Raw genomic sequence first — 19251 nt, 5'->3', positions numbered from 1 at the left:
TTTTATCCCTCTCTCTAAAAAAAAACACACCAAAAAACTCAAGCAATAATAAAAACCACACCAATATAAACTTAGCTAAGTGAGAGCAGAAAGGGGCAACTGGCAAACTCAGAGCAGCAGTTTCCAATTCAGTTACTCATCCTTTCTGCACTCATTGGTGGCATTCTTCTGTCACGTGCAGTTGCCTCTTGAAGAGGGACACAGGCGTTCCATCAATCAACAACTTTCAGAACAAGAAGTTTTCTTCCCACCTGACTTTGGAGGTGGTCACAAGGCTGCCTCTCTCTCCTCCCTCTTCTGAGCTTTAGAAGGCTCACATATGGCTAGTGGGCATTCCTGTTCAAGTGGCTCCTGTATCCTTTCATTCTGAAGACATGTGACCCTTTCTTTTGCACAGATTTTATTTCCTCACTTTCTCTATGAGATTTTAATTAACTTTTTAAAATATGTTTTTATTGATTTTAGAGAGGGAGAGAGAAACATATGGCTGTCTCCTGCATGCCCCCTACCAGGGATCGAGCCCACAACCTAGGCATGTGCCCTGGCTGGGAATCAAACAGGCAACCTCTTGGTGCATGGGACAAGGCTCAACCACTGAGCCACATGGGCCAGGGCAATTTTAATTAACTTCCACTGTTGTAAGTAATATGCCTGGGTCTATTCTAACATTGTTTTGTGTTTGCAACGCTTTCATTTCCTTACCCTTTTTTTCCTTTAATCTGTACAGTTAGAATGAAGTTTCTTCACACCAAATAAAGCTTCTAATGAAAGCTACAGCTTTTATTTCTAATCTTATAGCAATTACCTCTAACTTTCAAAATATTAAATTTATACTTACACTTTTCTACTAAAAACCTACAATTAAATCAAAACCTACACTTTTCCCTTTCCCAAACCAAGCAAGAGTAAAAGCAAAAAATTCTTAGTAAAAAAAAAAAAAAAGGTAAAAATTTAAAAAGCAAACACATTAAGCACATAATAATCCCACCTGGCCACTTTCACCACATTGAGGAAATTTAAACTTCTGTTCCAAACCTAGTCTTCATTTTGCTGCTATTTTAAGAATTTTTTTTTTTAACATTGCCTCATTTAAAATAAACAAACAAGGATTTTTGTTTCTTTTTCCTTAATGTTTTCATATATTTTCTTCTCCTGTCTATTTTGTCTTTCCAGATATAGCCTCTGGTGAATCAGATAGGGTTCATAAATACAAACTCTAAATTCTTGCAAGCATCAAAAATGTTATTTTGCCCTCACCCCTGAATAATCTAGGTATACAAGTCAGGTTCCAAATCCCTTTCCCCTCAGCACTTTTATTGGAAAAGTTATTTTCATTTTCTTCTATCTCCCAGTTACAGCCAACAGATGCCAATGTGATCCTCGCTCCTTTGAGGGTAACCTGTTTATCTCTTTGAGCTGCTTTTAGATTTTTCTTTGTTCCTGGATTCTGAAATGTCACTAGAATTTGTGATATGTTTTTAATGGTCCCTCATTAGCACTTGGTCAACCTAAAGAAAGCTGTGCAAAATCATCTTCATTATTTATTACTTTTCTCCTTCATCCCCTTTTTGAAACTCTTATTAGATGAACGAAAGCTAGTACTTCCAGATCTATCCCTTTCATACTGTTCACCAAGAACTCCTCAGCCGATGTGGCTCAGTTGGTTGGACATTGCCCTGTGCACTGATAGGTTGCTCGCTCAGATTCCCAATCAGGACACATGCCTGGGTTTCAGGATTGATCCCTGGTAGGGGGTGTGCAGGAGGCAGATGATTAATGTTTCACTATCACATTGACATTTCTCTTTCTCTCTCTCCTTCTCCCCTCCTCTCTCTCTAAAAATCTGAAAAACAGAACCAATCAACCAAAAAAAACCCCTCACTCCTCAGCTCCATTTTTCTTGAATTAAGTAAAATAGACAGGCTTTAAGTTCATCCTGAATATCTTACATAGTATTTTTGATTTCTACAAAGTGTTTCCTTATCTTCTTTTGAACAGTTTTTCTTTTTAATGAACACGCCCATGATCCCCAAGGATAATGTTCACTTCCTTTCCTGCTTTCTCTTTGAATGAACTCTTTGGGTGTCAGCCTTCTGTGCGGGCCTGGTGCCATCTGAATGGTGGTTTTCTTCACATTTGCTGACTTTTGGTTAGCTCTGCTATTCTATGTATGACTTCTTTCATGCTGTCAGTGTTCCTTGGGTAACAATGATGAGTCCTGATGTGCATATTTAAAAGGCAAGGCAAGATATGAGTGGTATCTGTGGCTATAAGTCTATTTTTTCAGGCCAAGTTGAGGTCCTGGGCGTCTAAGCAGGAAGTGCAGGTTCTGATGAAGCAGCCATGACACAGGCAGGTTAGAGCAGCCAGCAGTGAGCACAGAGACCCTAAGGGCGGGGGGGTGTACAGCAAGCACCTGCAGCCAGACTAGTGCTGCTGGCTTTCTAGAGTGACTTTGGTGGTCATGGCTAGCCTTTGCTGTCTCTGACCTAGACAGAAGCGATCTAGTGTCAATATCCACTTTTTGGAGGTTTTCCTTTTCAGCTCAAAGTGGCTGAGAGTTCCTCAGCTTAGCTTAGTTTTTATATAAATCTGCCCCCATTTGCTTTACATCTTTCAGGTGTTTGTGTTCTGGTCTGCTGGTAAAATGACCTTTCTATATCAATAATAACAGAAACTGCAAATTTTGAGGAGTTATTTTAACATAAATTATGGTGAGGTACTATTTCCTATCTGCTCATTAAATAGATATAACCACCCTTTTGGTAAGCAATCTGGCACTCCATTGTTCCAGTGATTCCACATCTAGGAAATTTATCAAAAGAAAGTAATGGACGAGCACAAAGGTATAGCTACAGTGATGTTTTGAGCAGTGTTCATAAAAGGGGAAACTAGAAATAAAAAATGTTCAACAGGTCTTACTGATTCAATAATTAATAGTGTATCTTTATAATAAAATAACTACATGGTTATTAAAATCATGGAAAAGAACTTAAAGACATTTAAATATCCACAAATGAAAGAAATGTGACCACATGAAAAATTTTATACACACAAGTATCCATACAGATATGTAGAAAAGACTTTCAAAATATGCATTAAATTATTAACAGCTGTAATCCCTGGATAATAGCATTAGTAAAATTTTCATACTAGAAAGTTAAAAATTATATAGTAATCAAATTCTTCCATTTTATTTTAACTTCTAATTGCTAATTTAGATTTTAAATCAACAAAAAAACTTGAATAAAAATTAAAGCTTACTGTAGTTGAAGTAGTCTATTTTTTGCTTCTATAGACTCCTTCAACTAAAGTTGAAGCAAACAATAGAACATGTCAGATTACTGGAAGAAAATGTGAAATGTCACCTCTAGACCATGCGATCTAAGAGAAGTACAAGCAGAAATGTGAAATTAAGGATTTAAAGTAATTTTTTCATTTAAAATGGGGAATCCTTCAGAATATGGTGATTTTGATTTATGTTCTTCTTTATATATGTATTTTTAACAGCCCTCAATCTCTTGTACTTTTCCTGGGAAAAAGTCTAAAATGTTCTTCACTATCACTCAACTAGGCAGTCAACCAACAAATAGCAATACTATACACAGATATTAATACACTTCATTCAACCATCTGAAATTACAGCCAAGTACAAATAACAGTTCAAGGATAAAAGTAGAGAAACCAGAATTAAACACTGGTCATCACTTTCTTTGTTTCTTATCTACAGAAGCTATTTCTTAAAACAAATGATTAAAGGAAAAAAATAATAAAGAAACTGGAAAGTATATGGCTTCATTAGGGATGAACTGGTATCTGTTCTGATGGCTAAGAATAGCATTTCTTATAGTTTCAATGGGAGTAAGTAGTAACCAAGTACACAGCATCTTACCACCTTTCATTGCTATAATTGTGTGTATTAATTTCCATACAACTTGACTTAGTTCTGTGATGTGCCTAAGCTATCAGCCCTGACGAGGGTATAGGCCAGTGCTTCTCACTCTCTGGCATGCATCGCATCTCCTGCAGAGATGGTGAAAGGCCAATCCACTCCACTCCCAGGTGTGGAGAGGGGTCAAAGGCTCTAGCAAGCCACTGCACCTGCTGACCCAGCACCACACCATGAATAGTGCTGATTCAAAACCACCTCTAATTTCTATGTACCCATGTTCCCAAAAGGATAAACTGAGTGTAGGAGACATTTATGTAGTTTGCTCAATACTTTAAGTAAGTTCTGAAAGTACCATTTAAATTATTTTGTCATCAAAAAGAGAAATCCTGTGTCAAAAGGCCTTTCACCTAGATTCCCTTGATGACTTAACCACTATTTCTCATCACCAGTTAAATATCTTATTTTGGTAGCCAATATTTATTTCAAGGTGCCACAATCTTTAATTTTTCAATTATCACAATTCTATGAGCTATACTCTATTACATACTTTGTACTTTATTATACAAATTACTGACACTTTCCTCATTCTATTTAGTATTGTGATATAAAAGCACATCTGTTCCAACAGATTTCAGAAAAAAATATTGATTAAATCAAAACAATTGTCTTTTTGCAAGATGCACATCAGCAAGTAGAGAGAAAAACAATTGCTTTTCTGGTTACTTGTTGCTTCATAGAAATTCTATAACTGATATCATCACTCCCAGTTTCAAGTGACAAATACAAAAACCGGATAAAAAAAGAAGGCAAGATTTCCAACCCAATCCTTATGGTTTTTCTTTTCTTCTTTTTAGTATGTCCTTATTGACTTGAGAGAGAGGAAGGGAGAGAGACAGAGAGAGATAGATATATCAATGAGAGTCACTGATCAGCTGCCTCCTGCATGCCCCCTACTGGAGATCAAGCCCACAACCTGGGCATGTGCCCTGACCGGGAATCAAACCCTGATCTCCTTCCTGGATCACAGGTTGATGCTCAACCGCTGAGCCACACCGGCTGGGCTCCTTGCAGTTTCTTTCATTACTTTGTCTATACACTACACCTGAGAACACCTGAGATGTTCAAGTGCCCCGAGGGTCTTCCACAGGGATATTCACTTTCACTGGTGCAAATAACAAAGTTACTGCAAGTTGAATGAAAAGTATTACATGTTTTGACCAATTTAAAACTGTCAGCACCATGCTTTATTTAGACACCTGCTCTAATAGTTACCTAGTCTTTCTGTTTATGACCGAAATAACGGATTTTTCAGATATGAGACAACAAAACATGCAGTTCAGGAACTATAGTGTGGTACTGACTATGGGTTCTAGAAAGCAAACTGTCCTGTTTCTGAATCCTAGCTCAGTCACTTCTTAGTTGTATGACCTCGGACAAGCTACTTAACCTCTATATGAATAGAGGGGCTCATGGTTTCTACTTGACAGGGGCACCATGAAAACTACAAGACACCCTAGCAGGTATACTGGGAGGAGGAGTACAATGACAATCTTTGTCAGTCACTAGTACTGTGTCTTGAAGAAAAATATTCCCTGGAAATACACCTAATTAGTGTGTAACAGTCCATTTTCTAAATGTATGTCAGTAGGAAACAGACCAAAGCCCAGTCAAACTCTCCAACAATGCCCTGAAATGAAAACCTATCCACTATTCAAATTAGGAAAGAAAAAAACAGACTTATATTGGAAAACTGAAACAAAGCCCCTCTATAGCTAAATTCACCTTAGGCTCCCCCAACTACAGTAATCTCCCTTCAGGATGTATTTTCCATGCAAACACATTTCCCAAACAATCTCCTGGGAAGCCGGGAAAGGCTTGTCCTTGTCCACAAGCTTGTTCCCAAAATGTATCAAGGCATCTGTCCTGCAGGAAGGAATGTAAGTTTGTTTTTTTAAAAACAAAAACAAGGCCCAGCTATATAATGGTTCTGGGTGCCGAGGCACTGCTCTACGCACCCTGACCCGATTCTCAGCACCCTCCTGGCACCCAGGGGACAGAAACTGTTGAGTTCAGGGCAATGACTCTGCTGCACTCCTCTCCTGTGACTCTCTCTCAAGCAAGCAGAGGCGTGTGCACATGGGATTACTGCTCAGACACTTGTGCCACCATGTGCCAGCAAGACAGACATGACCACCAATGGAAAGCCGCAGTGTGGTAGGCAAGGGGAGAGGGAGGTTCCTGCTCTGTTTTTCTACGAACATTTCATCTGTAGAAAGGATCTATGCTGAAAGCTGAAAACCCCATGGTTCTAATCCAACACTGATTTTAACCATGAGTAAACTGAGCGCCAGGCAGACAAAGCAACCTGCTGAGTCCACCATTGAGCAGGTCTGGTTCCCACTCCCAAAGCCAGGCAGCTTCTGAGCAGGGGCCTCTCCACCAGCAGGCCCTGCTTACCCCTCCAAAGGCTACTATTAGCAGCTACCACTGAGGAAATGGGGAAATTCTGTTTTGGTCCTTTTTTCCTTTCCACTCATCTTCATATTAGCATTGAGATTAGAAAAAATAGGAAAATACTGTTAACTTTTCCTTTCATTCTCACTTCTTTTTGCTGCAGAGGGATATGTTCAAGGCTTCTTCTAGTCTGTGAGACAAGCACACCTCCTAGTAAAGCACTGGATGGAGTTCCCCACGTCACAGGACACACAAGACCGAAGATCCTCAGAGTTGGTACATATATGAACTACAAAAACCTAATAGGCATGTGATGATTCCTTGTGCTTTATGGGGAAAAGGTAACTAGTGTATCAAAGCCATGAATTAACAAACATATAGCTTAGGATGAGGCACATGAAATCCCTCTCACACAAAATGCATTCAGAACAGGCCCAAGAGCTCAGATCCACAAATGCCTAAAATCCTCTACCTGGAAATATGTAAAAATTGATAAAACAGAATATACATTACATTCTCAAAGGCATTTATTTTAACCTAAGTAGCAAAATCTATTTTGCTTCAACTGTTCTGGTCTTGCAAAGTTAGTGTGTAATTTGCTTTTATTCCCACTGTATTTAAGCTTTTATCATCACCTTCTATTTTGCCAAGAAATGGTTTTATTACCATTTATGATAATAATACGATGCTGAGTGGAGATATATTACATCAGTTATCAGATCACTGGATATGGCAGAGCAATGAGAGTAATGGGAAATAAAATGAAATTGAGAAGAACTTTATCAAACATCAGGGACATACAAGAGCATACTTACCTTCACATTTTTACTTCCCAGGTCATTTCTTGAACTGAGTATCACAGACATTTACATTACATATTCGTATGGTCACTTAAATCAGGGGTGGAGAACCTTTTTTCTGCCAAAGGCCATTTGGATAGTTATAACATCACTTGCGGACCATACAAAATTATCAACTTAAAAATTAGCCATGAAAAAAGTCCCTAGATTCATTGAATTTTGAGTCCCACCTGCGGTCGCCTTGGCAGGGCCACACCAAATGATTTCTCAGGCCCGACGTTCCCCACCGGATTTAAATGGACACAGGTTTTGCATTAGTCACCAACAATTACCGAAAGGAACTGTTTTTCATGCAGACCTTCCACAATAGCCCAGAGGCCTCTTACAGTCTTCAACCACTATGGTTCTGTGACCAAGGGCATAAGCCTTTTAATAGGAATAATCTGGAAACAACTGCTATACTGAGAGGGGCTCAGGAGGTGCTAGAGTCAAGGAATCTATGATTAAGACTCTTGCTATCAGAATTTACTTGTTAGAGCGGTTTCCATGGAACAGTAGCAGTCACCAGTACTGGTGGATACTATTAAACATAATATAGTACAGGGGGATAGTATTATTTAAGATAGTAGTATCTCAATTTTTTCCTTGGACATAATTATGTTACACTCAAAAAACAATTTGAGGGAGAAAATGGCTTCTGTAGTCTGGTACCTATAGAATTTAGGATTTATAACACATTTGTCACTAAAAATACATGGCTATTTAATTATCTTTCAACGTGCATTTGCTTTCTCTTAAATTACTAGCTCTTCATTTATTTGAAAATGTTATAAAGCAGTGAGTGTGCCAGGCAGTGTGCTAGCCAGGCCCTCAAGCATGAGCTATGGTTTCTGTCCACAAGGAGCTGATTGTCCAGCAGTGGACCCAAGGCCCAAAAAGGAACCTGGAGGCCAAGAGTATAGCCCTTCCAAAGAAAGAGTGGGAGAGGTTCATGATGCACCTGCCACAACTGATACCTCTCCCATCAGTTCAGCTCCCATCAAGCTGGAGGGGAAATCATGGCTCAGAGGCTTTTAAAGGCTGAAAGACAGACCTAGGCACACTGAGGCCAGGCGAAGGATGAGGGAGTGGTCAGGGATACGAGTCATTCCATGAATCATTGAACAGTAAGGTTATGTGAGGCTCAATGCTGTGGGCACTACAAGGGGAGTAACTCACATGGGTGACCTTGCCCCCCCCCCCCCCAACCAAAGCCAGTTTTCGAGCTGCTTACTTGTGGGAAGTCCTTTTCTTCATCATGCTCGCAGATACACCAGCATGACCTAAAAGAGAAGTGAGTATAAGTCAATGAAAACTGGATACAAAACAGCTCAAACTCAAGAAAAAAAATTAACTTTGAAAGCTGTGACATAAAGCATGAAATGAAAATAAACTGTAAATGGCCAATGTATGAGAAAGCCATTCATTTACTGAACTTTCAAAATGGAGACATAAGGGGTTCTGAGAAGATAAAAAAACAAACAACAGTTCACCTCCCCAAATTAGCCATAAAACACAAAACCAAAATCATGTCGACAAAAAAATACAACCAAATAAAAGTGACAATCCTAGCCATAAAGTACTAAAAGTTACAGAATTTGTCGCCTTGCCACACAACTAAAAATCAGAACAGAAGATAGGAAACATCTGGACCCAGATACTCAAAGCACAGGACTATGGGACCAGGAAGCAGAAAGCCAGGCGGGGTCCCGCACCAAGCAGGGCTGCGTTCTGAACAATTGTGGGTGATGCTATTATGAAACCAAGAACACTGGTTTTGCTACGTTGAGAGTCATACTAAAGCTGGGGAGGGCAAGGTGGCTGGAAGTTGTGGGCATAGTGCTAGCAATGAGATCTCAGAGGGGGCTCCAAACATTGCCGGGGGGGGGGGGGGCATAAGATACTAACCTTCAAAGGCATGAAGGTTGTTCAAAATCGGCCTACCTCTTTGAACATTTGGTGCAGTCAATAAAAACCAATAAAGGGGTATCCCTTACAGGAAGTCTGTAGTAGCCCTAAGCAAAAGAGTTGCTACAGACCCATCCTGGCATCTGCTTTGAAAACAAACTCCAATATTAACCAACAGACATCAACAAAAACTGAACACTTCACAACAATTTTCAAAGGTCCAATGCCCCAGCAAAAATTACTAGACATACAAAAGAGTGGCAAACTAACCATTTAACCAAGCAGGTTACGACCAAAATAGTGAAATTAGCAGGCAAAGAGGTGAAAATAACTATAATAAAATATGCTCAAATATCTAAAAGACACAAACACTTGCCCTGGGTGGGGTGGCTCATGCACCGAAAGGTTACCGGTTCAACTCCCAGTCAGAGCACAAGCCCGGGTTGTGGGCTCGATCCCTGGTAGGAGCATTAATGTTTCTCTCTCTCCCTTCCTCTCTAAAAAAATCATTTAAAATATTTTTTAAAAATAAAAAAATAAAAAACACGAACACTTAAAATAGAAAAATAGTAGGTAAAAAATGAAACTGGAGAAAAATACATGTTCTGAAATTTTTAAAAAATTACTGAATGTGATTAATAGCAGATTAGACTCCACCGATAAAGTATCCAAAATGGAACACCACCACCAACAAAAAAAACCCTGGGAAAATGGACAGTTTCAGTGGCTTGTTGAACACATAACATGAATGAAACTAGACTCCACAAAAGAGAGCACAGAGGGGTGAAGGAACAAAACAAGTCTGAAACACATAACGGCAGAAATTTTTCACATGTGGTATGTATACAACCATACAGCTTACAAGATCAACATAACCAAAGAAAGATAAAAAATTTTTAAAAAAACAAGAAAAACCATGCCAAGGCACATCCTAATCAAATTTCTGAAAACCACTGATAAAAGTATTTTTAAAACAGCCAAAGAATAAAAGACATTAAAAATAGGGAAACAGAGAATACTAATTCCAGATTTGTTGTCAGACACCATGTGAGCCAGAAGACAATGCACTAAATCTTTAAGGTGCTGCTGAAAGAAACAAAGCAACCTACCTGTGAACTCAGAATACCATATCCAGCAAATACCTTCCAACCCCAGCACTGATAACATTAAACGGACATAGTTAAAATGCACCAATTAAGAGACCATATAATAAAAAAGAGATAATTAATTGTCAGACAAATTAACTTCAGGGAACAAAAAGGTTATTTCAAAATGATAAAAGGGTCAGCCCTGGCCAGCGTGGCTAAGTGGCTAGAGCATCAGCCCGCACATCAAATGGATGCATGTTTGATTCCTGGTCAAGGGCACATGCCTGGATTGCAGGTTCGATCCCCAGCCCCCCACTGGGGCACATTAGGGAGGCAACCAATCGATGTGTGTGTGTCTCTCTCTCTTCTCTCTCTCTTCTCTTCCCCCCTCCTTTCCACTCTCTCTGAAAATCAATGGGAAAAATATCCTCAGGTGAGGATTAAAAAATAAAATTCACACTAAGCAATAAGAATACAGAGAAAACAAAGGACTTTTTACTATAACTCAGAACAGAGGTTCCCCTGGGTGGAGGAGGAAGGCTTCTGAGTTATCTCTCCTTGGTTTAGATTAAGGTGACCACTTTGCAAACAAAAATTTCTGTACTACTGTTACATTTACAATTTTAAAAAGTTAACTGAAAAAGGAAATAAATGGCCAATTGGTTTGTGTAAGGTTGTCCGTTTTAGTTCGTAGATAAAGATGGTCAGCCACGACCCTGATAGTGAGAGAGCCATGTTCACCCACTTTCACCCTGCATGTCTTCATGTACATGAAGAAGTGGGCAGCTCATGGGTGAGGAAGATAAGACACAGACTGGAAGGAGCAAATCTACCTGAAGCATCCCTAGAACATCTCTAGGTGTCAGCAGACAAGAATGAGGAGATAAGAAATGCAAAATCAAGTTCTACTGACATTGCACCAGGCACCAGGATCCCCTCCCTCCCTTCCCATGCTGAACATACAAGGAAAGGGCAGCTGATTTTAGCATTTGGTGCACCCCCAGCATAATAGACAGACCCTTGTCCCTGCATCCTAGAAAGCTTATACGGCCCCCACACATCCCCACAAAATTGCCTTTACTTTTTAGAAGAGTACTACAGCAGAAACAATTTTCTATTGATCACTCAAGAAAAAGTAAGCCATTTGTAATTCATCCTTAATTCTCAGGTATGAACAAACAACGATCAATAGACACGTAACAAAACCTCAGTGGTAGAACTGAGAAAGATGGAAACAAGTAGACCACTGTTTACGAAATGGTGCAAGAACTACAAAGATTAAATAAAAGAACTGGTATTCTAAAGCAACTGAAAATACTATAGTCATAAATGGAAACAAGAGGCTATGAAAAGGGAAAACAAAAGCTCTTGAAAATTAAAAAGAACAAATAGAACTTCTGGTTTCCAGTCTGGTATGTTAAGAGCTTGGAAGTCATTACTCTGTCCTAACAAGAGCTGAACAAGCCGAAAAATCAACAACTCTTCTTAGATTGGTAACAGAAGTGAGGGCACAGAGCAAACTGCTGACCCCAAAACTAGAGAAACAGACATGCAAATACACAGAATCACAACTCATTTAGCAGGAACCAGTGCTGGGGGAGGAAAACCTTAAGAGTAATTGACCAACTACTGGAGGCTCAGTGTAAACAAGTCTAAGAGGTAAAAACTCCAGGGAAACCCAGTCATGGGGGAAATGGGGGGGGGGGCACAAATTTATGAGTTTTATCTCCAGGATCTCACAGAAGATCACTGAAAAATCCCCTCCTGCTTCCAGCAAGGGGGGGAGAGGGGAGTACCCATTTTGAAATATACCATAGCATCCTGTTCTTAACTGGGCCTGCCCTCAAAAGAAACTATTTTATCAGAGCCTAACTAAGCTGAACACAGGGAAATACCCAGCCCTGTCTAGCCCTGCTGCAGTCCTATCCCACATAAGGGGGAAAATACAGAGAAGCACTTGTGAAGGTCACAGCCTGGTGATACAGAGACCTAGTCGATTACAGCACTACAGAATGTATCCTCCGCACCCCACCCCACCCACCTCACCACCATCTCACTAAAGGCCTATTCACTGGAGTTCCTTTACCTAGTACACCATGTCTGGCTTGCAAATAATTAGTTGTAAGGCATATTAAACAGCAAAAAACACAATTCAAAGAGAGAGAGCAGGCATCTAAACCAGACTGAGATATTGCAAGGTTGGAATGATCAGACCGGAAATTTAAAGTAAGTGAATAATATGGTAACGGCTCTAATGAAAAAAGTAGAAAGCATGAAGAACATGTGTAATGTAAGCACAGAGATAAAAATTATATTAAAAAAATCAAAAGGACATGATGGAGATCAAAAACATCTAACAGAAATGAAGAATGCCTTTGATGGCTCATAGACTGAGCAGTGCTGAGGAAATAATCTCTGAACTTGAGAATGTCAACAGAAACTTCCAAAACTGAGAGGCAAACAAAATAGATGTGAGTGGAACACAAAACAAAATAGAATATCCAAGAACAGTGGGACAGTAACAAAGGATGTGACATATGCACAATAAAAATGCCAGAAAAACAAGAAAGAAAGGAACAGAAGAAATACTTGAAGCAATAATGACCGATGATTCCCCCAAATTAACTTCAGACACAAACCACACATCCAGGAAGCTCAGAGAACACAAAGCAAGTGACGAGACAAAAAGAAGAAGGGCATATATGCTTATCATATTGAAACCACAGAAAATCAGACTTCTAGCTGAGATGGCAGAAGAGGTAAACTCTGCTCACCTGCTCCCACAATCACATGAAATTTACAACTACATTATAGAATAACCATCACTGAGAACCACATGAAGGCTAGCTGAACAGAAGTCCTGGAACTAAAGATATTTTTTTAAAGCAGCATCAAGACTGGTAAGGAAGGGAGGAGAGACAGAATTGGTAGGTCCAACACCCACCATCTGGCGATTAAGAATCACAGCTGCAGAGGTCCCCCACACCAAGAGATAGGGGCTAGAGACCCACACAGGGTACTAGTGTTGGGAGGAAGAGTCCGCATAACATCAGACTGTGAAAACCAGCAGAGGATTGCCCGGGAGAGAGACTAGTGCGGGAGAGAGACTAAGTGTGGCAGGGGATGGAGACACTCTGCTCTTAAAGGGCCAGTGCACACTCACTTGCTTACAAACTCACTCACTTACTCTAAGCTCCAGAGCAGGGGTAGCAGCTCAAGAAGTGCCAGAGACACAGGGGGATGACCTGAATTTACTAACTTTAGGGTAATGGCTGGAGAGGCAGGGGTCAGGGCGACTCTCTGGGGAGTGGTAGGGGACAAAGTGCTGGCAGGCTATACTGTTCATTCTCTTATTGTGCTCTACTTCCATCCAGTCAGTCCAGTGCAAGTGAGAACCAAATCTGTACTCCTGTTTAACCTGGCTAACACCGCTTGGCCCACCCTGGTGATTCCCCAGAGACCACGCCCCATCCAACTCTGGCCTGAGCCTCTTCCAGTGGCTTCTCCACACAGCAGTCCACCTGGACTTGTGCTATAGATTTTCCCCAAATCTCTCAAAGGTACACAAACAAGCAGCAGTTGGCCTCAGTGTGCCTTCTAATTCTTGCTAAGCGGACCCAAGCCCAGCACAAGTGGCAGCTCATCTCAACTTGCACGGTAACTCCCATCGGGTGACGCCAAGCCTGGAATAAGCAGCAGCCAGTCTTGGCCTGGAACACAGCTTCAACTAAGCAGCTCCAAGCCCCACACAAGTGGCAGCAGTCCTCTGCTAGCTTCATGGGGCCCACAAAAGGTTCCCAAACCCAGCACCAGTGGCTGCTGGCTTCAGTTCATAACAAAGCCCCTCCCAAGAGGCTCCAGTCCCAACACAACTGGTGGCCAGCTTCAGACCACACCAGAGCACCACCCAACCAGTTCCAAAAACCCAAGGGTTGACTCAGATGGCACTAGAGCCCCACTATAGTAACTCCTGCTCCATGGGGTCAGTCCATGCGCAACAGCTTGTCCTGTACAGTCACAGTCAGCCTGAGGGTCAACACCACCCACTGACATCAGCAGCAATTGAGACCCAACTACTACAGGAAAGAACACACAACCCACAAAAGGGACATCTCTGGAACACAGGGCTCAAGTGGCCAGGGAGACTCTAGGACTCATAGAACACTTACTACATAAGGCCACTCTGCCAAAACAGGGATACAAAGCAGATCTACCTACTACATAGAAACAGATGTGTCAACCAACATGAGGAGACAAAAAACATGTACCACATGAAAGAACAGGACAAAAATCCAGAAAAAAGAAATTTAAAAAAATGGAGACAAGCAATCTAACAGATATGACATTAAGAACAGTGGTTATGAGAAGAATGTTCAATGAACTTAGAGGAAGAATAGATGAACTCAGTGAGAACTTCAACAAAGAGATAGGAAACATAAAAATGGATACAGAAAACATTTTAAAAAGTCAGAAAAAGAGAATACAGTAACTGAAATGAAGAACATACTAGAAGGAATCAGCATCACATTAGATGAAGCAGAGGATCAAATCAGTGATTTGGAAGACAAAGTACCAGAAAACACTCAATAAAAATAACCAAAAGGAAAAAGGATTTTAAAAATGAGGACAGTTTAACAGACCTCCAGGAGAATAGAAGCTTACCAATATTTGCATAATAGGGGTCCCAGAAAGAGAAGAGAGAAAGGGATGGAAAACCTATCTGAACAAAATAATGACAGAAAATTTCCATAATCTGGTAAAGGAAATAGACATACAAGTCCAGAAAGCAAAGAACTACAAACAAGATGAACCCAAAGAGGAACACACCAAGACACATCATAATCAAAATGCGAAAAGTTAAAGACAAAGAGAGAATAATCGTAAAATTAGCAAGAAAAAAGCTGTTAGATACATATAAGAGAACTCCCATAAGCTGATTTTTCAACAAAAATTTTACAGGACATAAGGAAATGGCATGAAATATTCAAAGTGATTAAAGGCAAAGACCTACATCCAAGGTTACTTTATCCAACAAGGCTATCATTTTGAATCAAAGAAGAGATAGAGTTAGCCCAGACAAGAATAAGCCAAGAGTTTATCACCACTAAAACCAGTATTACAAAAAATGTTGACGGGACATCTTTAGGTAAACACAACCAAAAACAGGAATTAAAAAAATACAGAAAAGCCCTGGCCAGTGTGGCTCAGGGGCTGGAGCATAATCCCATGCATTGAAGGGTCATGGGTTCGATTCCTGGAAAGGGTACATACCCAGGTTGCAGGTTCTATCCTGTTCGGGGCACATACAGGAGGTGGCTGTTCAATGTCCCTCCCCCCCTCCGTCCCTCCCTCCCTCCCTCCCTCCCTCTCCCTTCCCCTCTCTCTAGGATCAATGAAAATATATGTATGAAAAAAGTTCTCACTGACAAAGGCAAATACTTAGTAAAGGCAGTGGATCAACCAATTATAAAACTAGTACTACTAAGGTTGAAAGACAAAAGTAGTAAGACCACGGGTAATTTCAACAATAAATTAAGGGATATACATAAGCACACACAGAAAATAAGTAAAAATGACAAAAACATAAACTTGGAAGGGGTGACTAAAATTGTAGTGATTTTAGAATGTATTCGAACATAGCTGGGTATATATGAAGCTCATGGTAATCACAAACCAAAATTCTTTAAGAGTATACGAAAGAAATAAAGAGAAAATAATCCAAACACAACACTACAGAAAGTCATATACATACAAGAGAGTAAGAGAAGGAGAAAGAAAAAGAATGACAAAAACAGTCAGAAAACAATAAAATGGCAATAACTACACAACTATCAATAACTATTTTAAATCTAAATGGATTAAATGTTCCAATCAAAAGACCTAGAGTGACTGGATAGATTAAAAAAAAAAAGACATGTACATATGCTGCCTATAAGAGGTCCTCTTCATATCAAGTCACACACAGGCTGAAAGTAAAGGGATTAAAAAAAAGATATTTCATGAAAATAGAAATGAAAGAAAAAAAAAGCTGGGGTAGCAATACTTGTTTCAGACAAAACAGACTCTAAAACAAAGGCAAAAAAGGGCATTTCATAATGATAACGGGATCAATGCAATAAGAGGATTTAACTCTTGTAAACATCTACACACCCAATGTAGGAGCACCTAAATACATAAAGCAAGTATTGACGGATATAAAGAAGGAGATAGACAGTAATATAGTAGCAGAGAGCTTTTCCATAAGGGAGATTTTTCCATTGACATCAATGACTAGATCATCTAAAAAGAAAATCAACAAGGAAACAGTGGCCTTAAATGATGCAATAGACCAAATGGATTTAATTGATATAGTTAGGGCATTTCACCCAAAAGCAAAACATACATTCTTTTCAAGTGCACACGGAACATTTTCCAGGATATTATACCACATATTAAGCCACAGAAAAGTCTCAATAAATTTAAAAAGACTGAAGCATTCATAGCAAGTACATTCTTTGGTTACAATGGTATGAAACTAGAAATCCATTACAAAAAGAAAACTAAAAACACAGTGACCCAAAAATCAATGGGATACAGCCAAACACTTCTAAGAGGGAAATTTATAGCACTACAGGCCACCTCAAGAAACAAGAAACATCTCAAATACTCAATCTAAACTTTTACCTCATGGAGCTAGAAGAGGAACAAACAAAACCTAAAGGAAACAGGGGAAAGGAAATAAAGATCAGTGTAGAAGTAAATGCAATAGTCTTAAAATCAATAGAAAAGATCAAGGAAACCAAGAGCAGGTTCTTTGAAAAGATGAACAGCATTAACAAAGCTTTAGCCAGGCTCATGAAGAAAAAAAGAGAGAGGGCCCAAATAAATAAAATCAGAAATGGAAAAAAAGGGGACAACAAACATCACAGAAAAGCAAAGTATTATAAGGTAATACTACGAATAATTATATATGCAACAAAATAACCTGGAAGAAATGGATAAATTCCTAGAAACACACAATCTTCCAAGACTGAATCAAGAATAGAAAAACTGAACAGACCAGTAACTACTAACAAAATCACATAAATAATCAAAAACACCTTCCAACAAACAAAATTTCCTGGACCAGATGGCTTCACAGGTGAATTTTACCAAACATTCAAATAAAAATTAATACCTATCCTTCTCAAACTATTTCAAAAAACTAAGGAGTAAAAGCTCCCAAATTCATTTATGAGCACAGCATTACCCTGACACCAAAACTAGACAAAAACACTACAAAAAAATAAATTATTGGCCAAATATCCCTGATGAACATCCTCAACAAAATATTAGCAAACCAAATTCACAATTCATTAAAAAGATCATCATACACCATGATCAATGGGGATTTATTCCTGGGATGCAAGGTTGGTTCAATATCCAAAATTCAATCAATGTGACAGACCACATAAAAAAAATAGAGTAAAAATCACAGGCAGATAAAATGCATTTGACAAACACCAACATCTATTTAAGACAACAACTCTCAGCAAAGTAGGAAGGGAATATGCTTCAATGTAATAAAGGTAATTTATGACAAACCCACATCTAACATCATACTCAACAGGGAAAAGCTAAAAGCATCTTCCTTAAGAATAGAAACAAGACAGAGTTGTCTACTTTCACCACTTTTATTCAACATAGTATTGGAAGTCCTAGCCACAGCAATAAGACAAGAAAAAGAAATAAAAGGAATACAAATTGGAAAGAAAGAAGTAACTATCATTATTTACAGATGACATGGTACTATATATAGAGGACCCTCAAGAATCCACCAAAAAACTATTAGAATAAATGAATTCAGTAAAGAATACAAATTAACATTCAAAAATAGGTTGCCTTTTTATACACTAGCAGCAAAACTATTAGAGAAATTAAGAAAACAATCATGCTCATGGATAGGAAGAATTAACATCAATAAAATATCTATACTACCCAAAACAATCTAACAGTTTCAATACCATCCATATCAAAATACCAATGGTGTTTCTCACAGAACAAGAACATATAATACTAAAATTTATATGGAACCTCAGAACACCTCAAATAACCTAAGCAATCTTGAGAAAGGGCAAAGTTGGAAGTATCATGCTACCAGATATCAAACGAAATTACAAAGCTGTAGTAATCAAAACAGCATGGTATTGGCATAAAAACAGACACACAGCTCAATGAAACAGAATAGCCCAGAAATAAACTCATACTTACATGGTCATTAATCAATGACAACGGAGGCAAGAAAATACAATGGGGTAAAGATAAGTCCTTTTATCAAATGGTGTTGGGAAAACTAGGCAGATACGTGAAAAAAATTAAACTTGATCACTTTCTTACAACATATACAAGGATAAACTCAAAATGGATTAAAGACTTCAATGTAATACCTGAAACCATAGAACTCCTGGAAGAAAACTATATAACATCGCTCTTTGCAGTATTTTTTTAAAAAATATATCTCCTTGGGGGGGGGGGGGACAAAAGAAAAAATAAATTACAAGTTTTTGCAGAGCAAAGGACACCATTAACAAAACAAAAAGACAACCTACTAAATGGGAAAAGAAATGATTCGTAAATGATACACCCAACATGGAGTTAATACCCCAAATATATTAGACACATATACCTTAACACCAAAAAAAAAAAAAAAAAAAATTAAAAATTGAACAGAGGACCTAAATAGACATTTTTTGAAAGAAGACATACAGATGGCCAAGAGACATATGAAAATATACTCAACATCACTAACCAACAGGGAAATGCAAATCAAAATCACAATAAGAAACCACCTCACATCTGTCAGGATAGCTGTATCAATAAATCAACAAACAACAAGTGCTGATGAGGATGAGGAGAAAAGGGAACCCTCATGGACTATTGGTGGGATTACAAATTGGTACAGCCACTATGGAAAATAGTAGAGGTTCCTCAAAAAATTAAAAATAGAACTACCATATGACCCAGCAATCCCATTTTTGGATATTTATCCAAAGAAATCCATAACACTAATTCAAAAAGACATATGCTCCCCTATGTTCATTGCAGCATTATT

At 38.9% G+C, this 19251-nt stretch overlaps 1 protein-coding gene across 7 annotated transcripts in view; it reads right to left on the bottom strand.

Moving 5' to 3' along the window:
• SPIN1 (spindlin 1) overlaps nt 1-19251 on the bottom strand; it is a 75237-nt gene that overhangs the window by 17571 nt on the left and 38415 nt on the right. For all 7 annotated transcript variants that reach the window (XR_013999888.1, XR_013999889.1, XM_081151675.1 and 4 more), the window contains one exon: nt 8420-8468. Coding sequence is in view for 5 of the 7 variants with exons in the window: in XM_081151674.1 (XP_081007800.1) it covers nt 8420-8468 (49 nt within the window). In the remaining 2 variants the exon portion in view is untranslated. The remainder of the gene's footprint in view (nt 1-8419; nt 8469-19251) is intronic.

Source organism: Miniopterus schreibersii (assembly GCF_964146895.1).
Source record: "Miniopterus schreibersii genome assembly, chromosome: 11".
NCBI classification, from domain to species: domain Eukaryota; kingdom Metazoa; phylum Chordata; class Mammalia; order Chiroptera; family Miniopteridae; genus Miniopterus; species Miniopterus schreibersii.
This window is presented reverse-complemented; position numbering and strand designations above follow the sequence as displayed.